The 14651-nt window shown below is 37.9% G+C and overlaps 1 protein-coding gene across 3 annotated transcripts in view; it reads left to right on the top strand.

Moving 5' to 3' along the window:
* Window positions 1–6015: 6015 nt before the first annotated feature.
* Window positions 6016–14651, top strand: part of SOS1 (sodium proton exchanger, putative (NHX7) (SOS1)) — a 28131-nt gene continuing 19495 nt past the window's right edge. Inside the window, exons 1-8 of one of the 3 annotated variants that reach the window (XM_087318104.1) lie at window positions 6016–6031; window positions 7119–7290; window positions 8732–8782; window positions 8859–8950; window positions 11837–11914; window positions 13522–13679; window positions 13796–13897; window positions 13993–14110. In XM_087318104.1, coding sequence (XP_087174230.1) covers window positions 7137–7290; window positions 8732–8782; window positions 8859–8950; window positions 11837–11914; window positions 13522–13679; window positions 13796–13897; window positions 13993–14110 — 753 coding nt within the window. In that variant the 5' untranslated portion in view covers window positions 6016–6031; window positions 7119–7136. Of the gene's footprint in view, window positions 6032–6533; window positions 6549–6656; window positions 6676–7118; window positions 7291–8731; window positions 8783–8858; window positions 8951–11836; window positions 11915–13521; window positions 13680–13795; window positions 13898–13992; window positions 14111–14651 lie in introns of those variants that run through there. The other 2 variants (XM_087318106.1, XM_087318107.1) reach the window with 2 other exon arrangements.

Here is a 14651-nt window from a genome sequence, read left to right as displayed (position 1 = left end):
AGAGGCCCTTCTACGAGGCTTCAATGGAGAGCATTGAATAACTTCACCAAAATATTTTGTCGCTATGACCTCGTTCTTGATAATTGTGGAGACATCAATCATCATCTTAGAATAGCAACTTTGGGCTAAGAGTTTGAAGGGGGTCCATCATTGGCTTGTATTAGCTCGATATAGGGCACATCTAGATTTGGGATAGGGAAATAAGAGTCACCGGAGAGCCAAACTAATCTTGCATGGATTATTTAGGCAAGGATTACCAATGCTCTCCCCCGGAGTTAATAAAGAGTCAGCGGAGTTAATAAATATAGAAAGGGTATTGTATCTAGGATGAAAGGGTTCAAGTACATATGTCAATAATTATTAACATGTTGCTTTCTAGCATGCATGATATGTGTAAAGGTAAAATACGTTACAAAGAATATTAGCCCATCTAATAGGAAGGGCAATATTGATCATTTCCCATGGTTGGTTGTCCATAAAGGAAACATGAAGTTCATCAACCCATGATTTGAACCTAGGATTAAGAGCCTCACAAGTCTACTAGGTTAATAAGTAAAAATATACGTTTGTTGTAAAGTTCTCAAGGATGTGAGAGGGGGATCTTTGAAAGGCGATGCTTTTGAAAACACAAAAGAATGTTACTCGTTGTATTTTGGGGGGTGTGATATCCATCCTTAAGTAATAATAGTAGTAGTAAAAAATGTATTCTGGCGATGTCAAGATTGATGACGAGATGGTTATAGTGTTCTAACCACGATCTAAAACTGTTGCAAAAGAGAAAAAAGGTTTACGAAAAAGTGGCACAATGACGAAATGGCACGTACATGAGCCATTCATTTTCTTTTTAACAATCGTAATTTCCTTTCATTTTTTCTTTTGCGTATAAAACGTGCACTTTATTTTTATCGCATTCATGCCATTTGTTTTCACATTTTACGTATAAAACGTGCACCTTTTTTTATTGCATTCTTATAGGAGAAATGCGGGTACCCTTCATTTAGGAATAAAGATGACAAATACAAAGCTATAAAAAAGTGAAGCACCGTACTAGAAGAAACATGGACACGTTGGATATCTGTTGATTCAATGCTCCTTCTTACTCATCATTGAAAACACCTTCCCGATTAAACTTCTTCTTCTTTCTGCCCTATTGAAAGATATTCGCATCAAGTATTGCAATTTCGATGGAAGCTTTTTTTATCTACCCCTATGGGATCTTGTCTTGAAAACCCACCACTCTTTTTCACATGCAATTGTACTTTGGAAAGGGCTCACCAAGAAGACTTGCCCAAGCCCCCCCCCTATTCCTTGTGGGAAACCATTATCCTCTCTCTCTCTCTCTCTCTCTCTCTCTCTCTCGCACCATATAATTTAGCTCCATTACTGCACCATATAATTTAGCGATTATATGGAGACCTTAAATCTTCGTGCACATGAACAGGCTGGCTTTAGATGAGCCTTCTCCACTATTGATTATATCTTCACACTTAGATGCTTAATTGACCAGACTAAGGCTCGCAAGAAGAAACTATATTGTTGTTTTGTGGACTTCCGCAAAGCCTTTAACACGGTCCCTAGAGAGCGGTTGTTTGATAGGCTTAAGAGCTTGAGGATACCAGATGACATGGTTTGGGCCATCTACGCACTATATGAACAAGTGTCTGGGTGTGTTCGATGCCCAGGTGGCATATCCGATAGTTTCACTAGCACTATTGGTGTAAAACAAGGTTGCCCCTTATCTTCGACTCTTTTTGGGATCTACATTGATGAGATCACCGATTTTATTGCTCGTAAGGGAGGCAATGGAGTAGTCCTTGGGGATAAGTAGGTGTGTGTCTTGCTCTATGCAAACGACATAGTTTTGCTCTCTGAATCCGAACACGACCTACAAAGGCACCTTAATGGCTTAGATGACTTTTGCACACAACGAGGATTGGTAGTGAATCTAGGGAAAACTAAAGTCCTTATCTTCCACACGTTGGCCCAAGTTAGAGCTAAGTGTCACCTAACTATCTCCCATAGCCCAGTTGAGGTGGTTGGATCATATGTTTATCTCGGAGTCACTTTCAGTGCCCGCTCAGGCAAATTTTCGATGACACAAGAAGCGAAGGATAGACTTACAAGAGGACATGCATCCCTCTCACTCCTCGAGAGACAATGCCACCGAGCATACTTCCAAGAGCCACGAACTAAAGGGTGGCTCTTTGACTCATTAATGACTCCCTCTCTCATGTATGCATCAACTGTTTAGGCTCTAGGACTACCATCTTTCATGTGGACGCAATTAGAGAGACCATTGGTGATGATTTTATCATACCAACTCCGAAGCAAATCGTCGGTCCCACATGACATTATTAGGGTTGAGTTCACTCTACGCCCTATGTTAGTAGAAGCACTTTTTCAACTTGTAGTCTTTATCCACATGATACATAACCAACCACTTGATAGAATATCCCATCAAGCCTTTAAGGCTTCTCGAGCACTGTATGAGTCCGGCTATACTAGTTCATGGTATGGCATGATGGTGAGTTGGCTTCTTGCCAACGGTCTAGACATTAATAACCTCCCCCCCCTTAAGTACGACCACACGACTAATAACACTTTAATCTTTCATGAGGACCGTAATAAAGTAATACGCCAAGAAATATGGCAAATTTATACTCGGTATAAATGGATCACCCCACTAGAGCCACTCCCATCTAAAATGTCGTACTATAAAGAACACTTTATGCACTTCTCTAAGTTAGGTTTTATTACGCGACCAAGATATCTAGTTGTATTCTTACCACATGCACTAAGGGGTGCCATTGGTCAACTTAGAATATCATCTCACCAACTTGAGATTGAGAATGGACGTACTAATGGAGTCCCCAGGGAGGAAAGGATATGTAGGTTATACCACATAGAGATAGAGGATGGGTACCATTTTACATGCAAATGCCCCACCTATGCCGAGATAAGGGAAAAATACCAAGACATACTTGGTTCCTCTCCCACCCTCCCTAAACTATTAGATACAATAGATATAAAGAAATTAGGTAGATACATCTTAGAATTGAAACAACATAGAGAGAATAAGTTACAAAACGTTGATAATAATGTTGTTAATGTTTACCAACATGTAACAAATGAAGTTTTTCAGGAACAAGGGGAGACAATGAATGTCGACACACCTACACCACTCGAGCTTTTCCTTGATGAAGCAGAAAATCAAAGAAGAACCAAATGCCCTTGGATGCCGGGTTTCAAAGCAACTCGATGAGATGTAGAAGCAATAAAGAAAATAAGGGAACGTGAACTACACCGCTTAGAAGCCATGGCTAGGGCACTCTATACACCGGAACCATGGGTCACACCCACACCAAAAACTTTTGACCTTCCACTTCTTTTTGAGAGACTTGGGTGGAAATGAGATTAGGCTTAGTGCAAAGTTTTGTACACTACTAGAACTCTCTTAGCTTAAGCTATTTTCTTTTATTTTAGTTTTGATGATTGGATAAACACTCATTTTTGTTGTGAACTAATTGTCTCATGGGCCAAATTTGGCCTTAGAAGACGTTAATATATCTTTCTTTCTTTCTTTCTTTCTCTCTCTCTCTCTACACCCTCCTCCTCCTTGAGATAGGATCGCTTCCCATTGAGATCATGGCCATGGAAAGGGTTGTTGAATACATGCTTAAGGTTCAAAAAAGCCTCTCACATCGACTTCCTAGAATTGCATGGGAAGCAAGCAAAAAGATCCAAAAGATGCATAAAAGCAAAATTTTGTGTTCCGGTTGGATGCAAGATTTAGAAATTTGGTTTGGTAGATGGGATGCAAGACACTTGCTTCATGATGCGTCACTAGATTCCTCTGTAAATGAGGCCTTTTTGCAACGCCAATGTATCATGACATGAGACAAATGTGGTGGGTCACGCTTCACACATTATACTATAAATGTTGCACCTAACTACAAAACCATATTCTTCGCGGAATGGGGAAGCCGTACACATCAATACATGTTAGAGCCCATCCTGATATCTGCCTTTTGAACCATTGCTTCCATGTGACTTAGCTTGCACACATTGAGATGTGAGACGGGGCGTTGGGGCACGAGTGATGAGAGTGGCCGACTATGCACACTTTTCCCTAAACAAGTTTGAGAGTCTGAGTATCACACTTTGATACAATGCTTTGCCTTTGATCGATCATATTCGACCATGCTTTCCACATCTCTTCGATCGAGCCCAATCCTTGCACGAATTTCTCTCACAACCACGATGTGCACTCTCGATTGCAACATTCATTGGTAAAGTTCTTGAACATCGAGAGTCGTGACTCACCTTCACATGTATCACGTGAAATGTAATATTTTTGGTCTCATAGGTCATATTTGACCTCCGAAGACGATAATATAATCTCTCTCTCTCTCTCTCTCTCTATTTATTCAGGGAAAATATTGTTCCAAATGACGCATAAAAGAAAATTTTTGTGTTCCGGTTGGATGTAAGATATGAAAAAGTGGTTTGGTAGATGGGATGCATCACATTTGGTTCATGACGCATCACTAGATTCCTCTGTAAAGTAGGCCTTTTTGGCGACGCCAATGTATCATGACATAGGACAAATGTGGAGGCTCACGCTTCACACATTATACCACACATGTTACACCTAACTACAAAACCATATTCTTTGCAAAACGATACATGTTAGAGCACATCCCGTTGTTTGCCATTCGAACCATTGCTTCCACGTGACTTAGCTCACATGCATTGTGATGTGAGATGGGGCGTTGGGGCACAAGGGATGAGAGTGGTCAACTATGCACACTTTGCCCCCAAACAAGTTCAAGAGTCTAAGTATCACACTTTAATGCTTTGCCTTTGATTATATTCAATCCACACATATCTAATCAAGCATTATCCTTGCATGAATTTCTCTCACAACCACAATGTGCTCTCGCGATCGCAACATTCATTGGTAAAGTTCTTGAGCATCGAGAGTCACTATTCACTTTCAAATGTATCACATAAAATGTAATATTTTTGGTCTCATGGGTCACATTTGACCTCCGAAGACGATAATAGGACCTATCTATCTTTCTCTTCACCATTTGTAAGGAGAAACAAAACTTCTCTCCACGTCTCTTAATAAAAAACAACAAACCTTTGTGTGAGCACAAGGTGCGTAATGAATGGGATTTGCAGATGAGACAAATGATGTGAGCTTAGGCGGTTGTATTTTCTGTTTGCTCAGTTTGTTTGCTTGTTGTTCATTTAGAAAAGGAGCTACTTTCCCATTAATTAGGAGAGATTTTTACAAGGAAGACTATACAAGGTGCCCCTAGGGCCGAATTCAAGAATATGAGGTGGTAAGGTAGGGTACGCAAGCATTGAAAATGATCGACGATGACGGGTGAAGACACACACACACACAGAGAGAAAAGCCTTAGTTCAGATGAGTGAGTGAGTGAGTGAGTGAGAGAGTGCCTAATCCTCCTCGTAATGAAATGAACCCATGGAAGCGCTTGTCACCATCACTTCTTATCACAGACATACAACTACATATATACATATAGTAAGTTCATACATACATACATACATACATATATTTTGTATCAGTATGTATGTATGTACATAGTTAGTAGTCGGTTGGGTTTTGGTTGTTATGTACATAATTGTAGGCGATCTATCTATGTATATGTATTATCTATCATGATTCATTTAGCATGCGATGATGCCATGGCATCCCTTGAGTGTCATGATTCATTTAGCATGCCATGGCCCATGCTATGCCATGCCATCCCTTGAGTTTGACTACAAGTGTCAAGCAGACAGGGACAGGTAGCAGACAGAGACAGCGAGAGAGAGAGAGAGAGAGAGAGAGAGAGAGAGAGAGAGAGAGAGGAGGAGCATGGTGGAATGGTGGCGCTGGTCATGGTGCTTCCCATACCTGTGGTGGTGGAGCATGAGCATGGAGATGGACGAAGCTACCACAACCGCCACAACACCACCACCATTACACAAGCAAGCAGCAGTAGCAGCAGAAACAGTAAGCACCAGAGAGACAGAGACAGAGACAGAAAGATGAGAGAGAGATGAGAGAGAGAGAGAGAGAGAGAGAGATCTGAGAGATACGAGATGAGAGAGAGAGAGAGAGAGAGAGAGAGAGATCTGAGAGATACGAGATGAGAGAGAGCGCTTGTGGTTAGGTTAGTATTTATTATTAGCTCATAATTAAATTGGGGTGAGAGAGAGAGAGAGAGAGACATAGACAGAGACAGAGAGACTAATGGCTCTTATCTCTGAGTCAAGATTCCTTTAAAGTTGTATTTTATTCTATTTTCTTTCTTTCTTTCTTTCTGAAACCACCACTGGCTCAGCAATTAATCCATTTCAGCAGACTATTATTATTATTATTATTATTATTATTATTATGATTATTGTTATTTATTGTTTCTTCTTCCTTTCTGTCTTCTTCCCATCGCAGTGTAGTTTGTTTGTTTGTAACCCACATGTTCTTCCTTTCCCAGGCACAGGCAAGTACATACTACTTACTGGTCACAGAAGTATATGTATTCTTATGCTTTCATTCTCCCTCTCCATTCTTCATTCTTCAATCTTCAATCTTCAGCTTCATCATCGTTTTCGTCTGCACCGTTTCTCTTCTTCTTGATCTTCTTCTTCTTCAGATTCCTTGACTCACCGTTTATCCAAACCTTGTATGCTTCTTCTTCTTCTTCTTCTTCTTCAGATTCCTTGACTCACCGTTTATCCAAACCTTGTATTCATCATCATCACCATCTTTCCCGTTGAATCCGAACCTTATCATCATCACCAGATCAAATTTTCATTTTTGTGCCATCACCATCACCATCTTCCCCATTGAATCCGAACCTTCCCAACCTTCTAATCATCAGCTTTGCAAATTTTCATTTTTGATCCAAACGGTATCATCACCATCGACTTTGCTTTTTCAATCTTGATCCTAACCTTATCTTCCTACTCAACTCTGTCGTTTCATCTTTGATTCTGACCATTCACCATTCACCCTTAGTCAGTCTTCTTTCTTATTTCGATACTGTTTCTTTGTCTTTTCTGGATTGCTAAACTTGTTTCCACCTTGCTCTTTGTGGCAGATTATTCACCAAGGATCCATGGACACTGAATCTGAAAACTCTCCTGAACTCCCAATCTTGTTCATCGGTGTGGCCTTGGTCTTGGGCCTCCTTTGTCGACATCTCTTGAAAGGAACTAGAATACCTTACACAGGCGCTCTCCTTGTGCTCGGTATTGCCATGGGAGCTGCAGGTATATGACACATCCTTCCAATACGTATATTGATGAATGTAAAAGAAATGAATTCCTTCTGATGCATATATTATTATGAGAAGAAATAATAATATAGTCAAAGCTTATATTTCCTAAGAGACTAAAAATGAAAATTTATATTAATGTCTGCAAAAGACAAAAATTGACCTATGAGATGGAAATCTACATCGATATCTAGATGACGAGAGGGGCCAGCTTCCACACAAATATTCCATTAAATGCTTCTTTCTCAATAATTGCATCCAATGTAAAATTCAGAACTAAAAAAATGAAATTTAAAATCACCTAATAAACTGAAACTGGAGGCTAAATTTTCTCTCCTTTTATTCCAAAATCGAACACATTGGAATAATTGAAAATTTCAAGGAAAAACCATAGCAGAATAAGTTGTGGCAACGAGTTTTATTTTGTGTTTTGTCTATTTTGCCATGTTTCAGGGAAAAACCATAACAGAAGAAGTTGTGGCAATGAGTTTTCATTGGTTTTATTTTGTGTTTTGTCTATTTTGCTGTGTTTCAAGGAAAAACCATTGCAGAATAAGTTGTGGCAATGAGTTTTCATTGGTTTTATTTTGTGTTTTGTCTATTTTGCCGTGTTGTAAAGTATGAGTCCTGTTTCTTGCCGAGTTTGATCTGCTATGGGGAGCATATCTGAAACTGGCTGGTGGAAGTTCCAAAGAGCCATAAGATAATGATTAAACCTCCAAATTTGCTTACGTTTCAACCCCAAAGAACTCTTGTAGAAATATTTCCTTCAGATTTTGGACTTGTCAAGGCTTATTTCACATCCAGGAGCTGGATTACTCATGAAGAAGGAAGTTGACACCATGTTGGCCTCGGTCGACTCCCCGTTTGATGTTTTTTTATTGATAATAAATAGTAAATGATTTGACATCTTTTTTGGTGACTCTGGTCTGCGATAAGGGCAATATCTGAAATTAGCTGTTGGAACTTCTACAGGGTGGTAAAATACAAATGAAACCACCAATTTCACCCCCGAAGAAATCTTAACTACTGATGAAATACGCCCCTTTAGATTTTGCACTCACGAAGACTAAATTTCAGATCCAGGAAGCTAAGATTTCAATTATGAATCTTTTCCTGAATCTTGGCCATTGGGGAAATCGTTGAATACCTCAACATTTTCCTTCATATGAACCGTGGCATACTTTTATAGAGGAAAATCAGGACCACTTTGGACTCAAGTTTTTCCTATATGCTTTACCAACATATTTATTCAACGAATTCTCCCTAAGTGCTTTTAACCTTAATATTGATGTACATCAGAGCTGCTATTTTCATTTGTGCAATATAAAGTTGAGAGTCCTAATTTATAACGTGGAAAATTAAGTCTGAATTTTACCTAAATAAGTACATAACACTAACATGCTGATGCTGGTACATTTGTTGTTGAATGACAGAGTATGGAACAAATAATATACTTGGTACTTTGGGACAAAGCATTCGTCTTTGTAAGAATCCATTTCTTCCCTTAATCTTCATGCTGCAATAAATGGTCTTCTGAATGTTGGGTATGTGCTTATCCAGGGTCTAATATCAGTCCAAGCTTGATATTATTTGTGTTTCTTCCGGCCCTTCTTTTTGAGAGCTCTTTTGCAATGGAAGTTCACCAAATAAAGGTGCATTAGGTGTCTCAATTCTTTATGGAGTGAACGTAACACTGACATTTAATGCTCGTTAGATTATGGTATTTCTATTTCTACATAAGTAAATGCACACTTTACGTCATGCATGTTGAAGTAAGATTTCCATCATGCATTGTCCACTATCTGTCTGCCAAACGGATTTTGAAATTTATTAACACCTAATAATTTATTCAGAACTGTATGGAGTATCTACGTGGATGACAACCTTATTTGAAATCAGGAAATACATGATGCTGAAAAGTGTGGAACACAGAACAAATAGGCAGAGAGTGTGGAGGCAATAATATAGTAAGCAAAGAGGAGATTGTCAAGCTTACAGCTTGCTGCCTGTGGGTTGATGAAGCCCAATTTAAAGGACAGGCTAGACTATCCGCGAATAGGATATTTTCAAGAAACATGTGGAGCTCCACAGTAGGTCACTTCCGTATACCTAGCCGAGAATCATCTAGGTCCTGATATTTGAGGTATACGTAGATGCAAATTGTTATAATTTCGGTGGAAAATGGGGGATCATAGTGGTGGTGATAGCGGTAACGATGATGGTCATTGATAGAGATGATGTATAGATTGCAGTGACATGCTTGAGGTGGGGCAATGCCAGCTTGTCAAGCTAATGAATTGACTGTACCTCTTCAAACTGCTTAGAGTTTGTCACAACACCTCAGATGACATCAGGTACTAGTCTCAGTGGCCTTTCAAGCCCTATCCTGATAATCAGCAATAGCTTTTCTATGTGTTAAATTCGAGGAACGTGGCGAGATCGACCAGGTGGTCACAGTTGGTGGAACACCAGGCTTTTTTACTTTTGAAATCTTTACATCGGAGAGATTTTCTCTAATTTTTCAGAGAAAATGCACTCTCCTGGATTGTGAGGATGAAGGGTCATAGTAGATATAGCAGTACAGAAGTGGGATCATCTGGATGGGTAGACCGAATTGGGAACCCTGCGGCTAAACAGAAAAGCTTAGAGACAGTATGGGGTAGGTGACCTTCCAGGAAGTTTTACTCCAATAGATACCAGCTTGTCTAGCGAGCTTATCTACTGTACCTCCTCTAATTGCATCTGCTATTGGAAGAGCATGTTCCTACTGAAGTGATCATCTAGTAATGATTCTAACAGCTTCCTCAGCCCTATCATGATCCTCTGCAATAGGTTCACTAGATGTTTGATTCACTCAACTTTGTGAAGCTATCCACATGGGTGTTAGCAATTGTGAAGAGATCCTCACAATTAGAGTAAAACAAGGATACCCAGTCTCCCTATGGTCTCTATATAGATGAGGTATCACATTACATAGAGAGATTCGGGGGTTCAGGAGCATCCCTAGCGGGTATATCCTTCGAATATTACTATATGCTGATGATAGTGTGCTGATCTCTGACTCTTGGAGAGATTACAATGACATCTAAATATCTTAAAAGTATTTTGTACGGACATTGGTTTGTTGATAAGCATGGATAAAACTAAAGTGATGATTTCCAACACTACTCAAGCATAGGTAACAAGATTAGAATCAGAATTGGGAGAGGAAAAGGTGGAATAGGCACGCTCCTACACATACCTAGGAGTAATATTAATAAGGCCTAGGTTCTCCTTAGGGGAAGCTGATTGTGCCCAGCTTTCCCATGTATATATAACCCATGTTTCCATTGAAAGACAGTATGCAGATGTGCAGTTCCATTCTTCACAAACTAAATTGTGGCTATTTGATATGCTTATGACACCAACTAATGTGGGGACTGAGTCCAAACAAGGAAAATAACCGGAAAGACTTAGAGAGACCTTTATTCTCAATGATTGCCTGCATGCTGAGGAGAAAAGTATAGGTGCCCCATGATATAATCTGGGCAGAGATGGGAAGCATGCTCAAAGAGCAATTTACAGAAAACCTAAACACTGAAATGAAGAAAAGGGGAATGTTATAAGTTAGAGAACAGTGTTAGAATGTGAGAGCTGATCATGATTTGCTGCAATAAACCCTTAAAGGCGGAAAGAAAGAAATCTATATCGTTCTCTTTTTGGAGGTTAAAATGGCCTGTAAGACCAAACAAGAGATTATATCTTACAATGTTTTCTTGTCTTTGAGGACAAAATAAATACAGCTAAGTGTATGGTACTAAAGAATACATATGTCCAAGAACTTAAGATTCTAAACCTAGACTGAAACTTCAGTTCTCAAATTATAGCTAACATGGGCTGCGCAAAGATGGAGAGATTTCTGAAGCAAGGGAGCACCTTTGGAACTGGGTGATAGTGACCTTTATTTGTTTGGTGACAAGGGTGACAAGGCCATGGCCCATATGGTTGGGCCTACATTCTCATCACATTGCTATTGCCCGATCTATTGTGGCCCCTTTCAAGTGTTTTGGCTGAGAATTCACTTGCGTAGTCTTTGATTGACTAATAGCATGAGGAGTGATGTGGCTAAGAAAGTTATGATTGTTCTCTGCTGATGAGCTGTTGTAGCAGTGTTCTCCTTCAACAGCTTCTCTCTATATCTCTTGAGTTCTAGCAAGAACGGTTCCAACCATCATTGGTCTCTGTATTCCATGATCTTGCAGAGAAGGGTGCATCTGCACTGATTTGGGGCATGTATTATTGTTTGTATAAGTAAATTCCATTAATGTTATCAATATGTGCTTGTGTTTTGTAAATTGAAACTCCAAAGTAAAGTAACAGAATTTTGAATAAAATGGTTAGGTCGTTGCTTGCCCTATATCTCTTTACTACTATCTAATTGTTCTTTTTCTATGTCTCCTTCAACCAAAGAACTGCAATTGTCAATTTGTATAAGTTCAGATACTTATGCCTTTTCTTTGTCACCTGAAGTATTTGAGAGGTGGAACTTTATTTAACAGAGATGCCTTATGCAAATGGTTTTACTTGCGGGTCCAGGAGTGGTGATATCAACCTTTGCTTCTGGGATACTAATACATGTAAGTCTAGGTCTTGTTGTAGCATTGTGAAAATGATATTTTCTTCTTGTGTATGCTATGGAATATTTAACAGAAAATAAGACACATTACCGTCTATGGAACACCATGATAAATGAAGAACATGTTGTAAATGTATTAATGCAGGAGATGGAATGTAAATTCCAGATGTAAGTATGGCTGCCTGAGCTAACCTGCACATCCAATTTCTGTAAATGTTTTTAAATAAACGTGAGTCAAGTCAACATCCAGTTATGTTATATGTGAAAGGAGATGAAATGACGGGGGATTTCTGCTCGAATGCTGTAGACTACCAAATGTTTGATAGCTATTCACTTGGAAGCTTTACTGATCTTCATTTTTTTCTCCATATTTGTATCATAATTCGTTCTGCAGAATTTTTTCTTAATTCTATTTTCGATTCCCACAATCTTTCTGTGTACATTAATATAGATAGCCTTGTGTTTTCATTAAAATATAGCGTGGTATTGAAATAAAAAAAGTTAAAAACTGGAAATTAAAGAATTTGCAAGTTTAATGCTTTTTTTTTGGGTTTCACTCTATAAATTTGTCTGTAACTCTTAAGAATTTAGAAAAGTTGTACTTGAATTGGGTTTATATTTCCAAACTAGTGCATTGAACTGAGTTCACAGCTCATGTAGAAAGAAATGCTAGTTGTTGTTTTCTTTTATTTTTGATGATCTAGAAATGACATCCTATGCTCATTAGGCCATGAATAATCATAATCTACAACAGGAATAATCATAGATTGACATATTCGCATTCGTCGGGTTTCCTATTCGAATGCAAACGAATACGAATACGAATGGGTGGTCAAGTATTCGTTTAACCCAAAAAAAAAAACTATCTTTTTTAATTTCCTAGGATAAAAAAAGGAACTTGACAACAAATAGGGATAATAAAAGAGGAACTTGGGGACTTGACACTACTAAAATTTTATAATAAATGTATAACTTATAAGTTATAAGTATTCGTTTTATTTTTAATAAATAAATAAAATAAACTAAAGGCTCATTAATTTCTCACTTTTTATTCCCTCAAAATTTATGGATATTTTTATTTTGACATTAAAAATAGTACTTCAAACTAATCATATATTTAAAGTTCATACTAATCATATTTGTATAATAAATATAAAAATATTCGTTTTTTAAAAATTAATTAATTAAAATAAGTTCCATAAACTCTCTTGAGACTATAATCTATTAATGAATAATTGTTCTTTTTTTGGTGAAATAAATTTATTTTAATAAATAAATAAATTTTTTATATTTATTTTGCAAAACGAATGGTTTTTTAATATTCTTGGGGCCATTTCGTATTCTCGAATATTGAGAATATTACGCATGGAGAATATCACACATGTGTCAATCTATGGGAATAATATGTATTCGACACTTGATTGAGTATTTTCAGGTTTGTCTTTTTATTAATCAGTTTTCCTGAAATTCGGCTCTCAAGTTTGCAAGCTATAAATAATTGTAAACTCATTTCAGTTTCAGTGAAAGGATAGTCTTGAAAAGAAACTGTATTTATGTGTGTCTTTTCAACATTCAAATGCTGTTGCTAACGTGAGTATTTTTCCTCAGTACATCTTCCCATATCAGTGGAACTGGAGCACATCGTTATTATTAGGAGGATTGCTGAGTGCAACAGATCCAGTTGCGGTTGTGGCACTTCTGAAGGAGCTTGGTGCAAGTAAAAAGTTGAATACATTGATCGAAGGAGAGTCATTAATGAATGATGGGTGGGTATCTTCACAATCCTTTTAGTTATTTGTATGGTGCCAACTACAATAGGAATAATCTGGTGATATACCAATGAGAATGTAGTATCAAATATCTAACATTTTAATCTTCACAGAACTGCAATTGTGATTTTTCGGCTGTTTCTGAAGCTAGTACTTGGTGAAAGCTTCACAGCAGCAACTGTGGTATCTTATCTCTCAAGAGTTGCTTTTGGAGGGTAAATGTCTACCCCACATTAGAATCAGAGCTCCTAGTTTTTTGTTTTGTTTTTTATACTTATTATTTTCTTGTTCTTTGGTCTCCCTTTCGTAGAGTCGCTGTAGGTCTCGCATTCGGTCTTATATCAGTGGTGTGGTTGGGATTAGTCTTTAACGATACTGTAATAGAGATAACACTTACTTTGACAGCAAGCTACGTTGCTTACTATACTGTACGTGGTTCATTTTAATTTAATTATGAATTAGAATATAGAAATATCTGGTTTCATTGACATATGGGTGATTGTAATAAGGTTAAAATATGTCATATCTGTAAAGATCTGGTTATTTTTGCAAGTAGGATATCCAAGGTCATTTTCTTCCTGGAGTATAGGGTACATGTTTGATATTTTAGGCCACATTTTAGCTATTGTACAATCTTCTAATATTAAATGTGTTGCATTTCTTATTATGAACACATTAGACCAGAGGTGATATCCACTCATCTCTAAAGGCAGGTGAGAGCCATTCTTGACCATCCTCATATGGTCTTCTCTATTATTCCTTAAGTCCGACCTGGGAGCACTTAGGAAGTTTTTAATTTCATCAATAACAATAAAGATGTACACCAGGTTATTGTTTTCTAAATGCTAGAAGAAAGATATATTAAGGTCTTTTAAAGGTCAAAATTTCTAATGAGATTGAAAGATAATTACATCTTAAAATGTTGCCTTGTCTTTGAGATCAACAAAGTAAAATAACCATAATAGACTA

This window comes from Azolla caroliniana, unplaced genomic scaffold, assembly GCF_043228905.1.
Source record: "Azolla caroliniana isolate FFs.n. ecotype wild unplaced genomic scaffold, voAzoCaro1.0.p SCAF_4, whole genome shotgun sequence".
NCBI classification, from domain to species: domain Eukaryota; kingdom Viridiplantae; phylum Streptophyta; class Polypodiopsida; order Salviniales; family Salviniaceae; genus Azolla; species Azolla caroliniana.
Note: the sequence above shows the minus strand (reverse complement) of the source record. Positions and strands in the feature narration are given on the sequence as shown.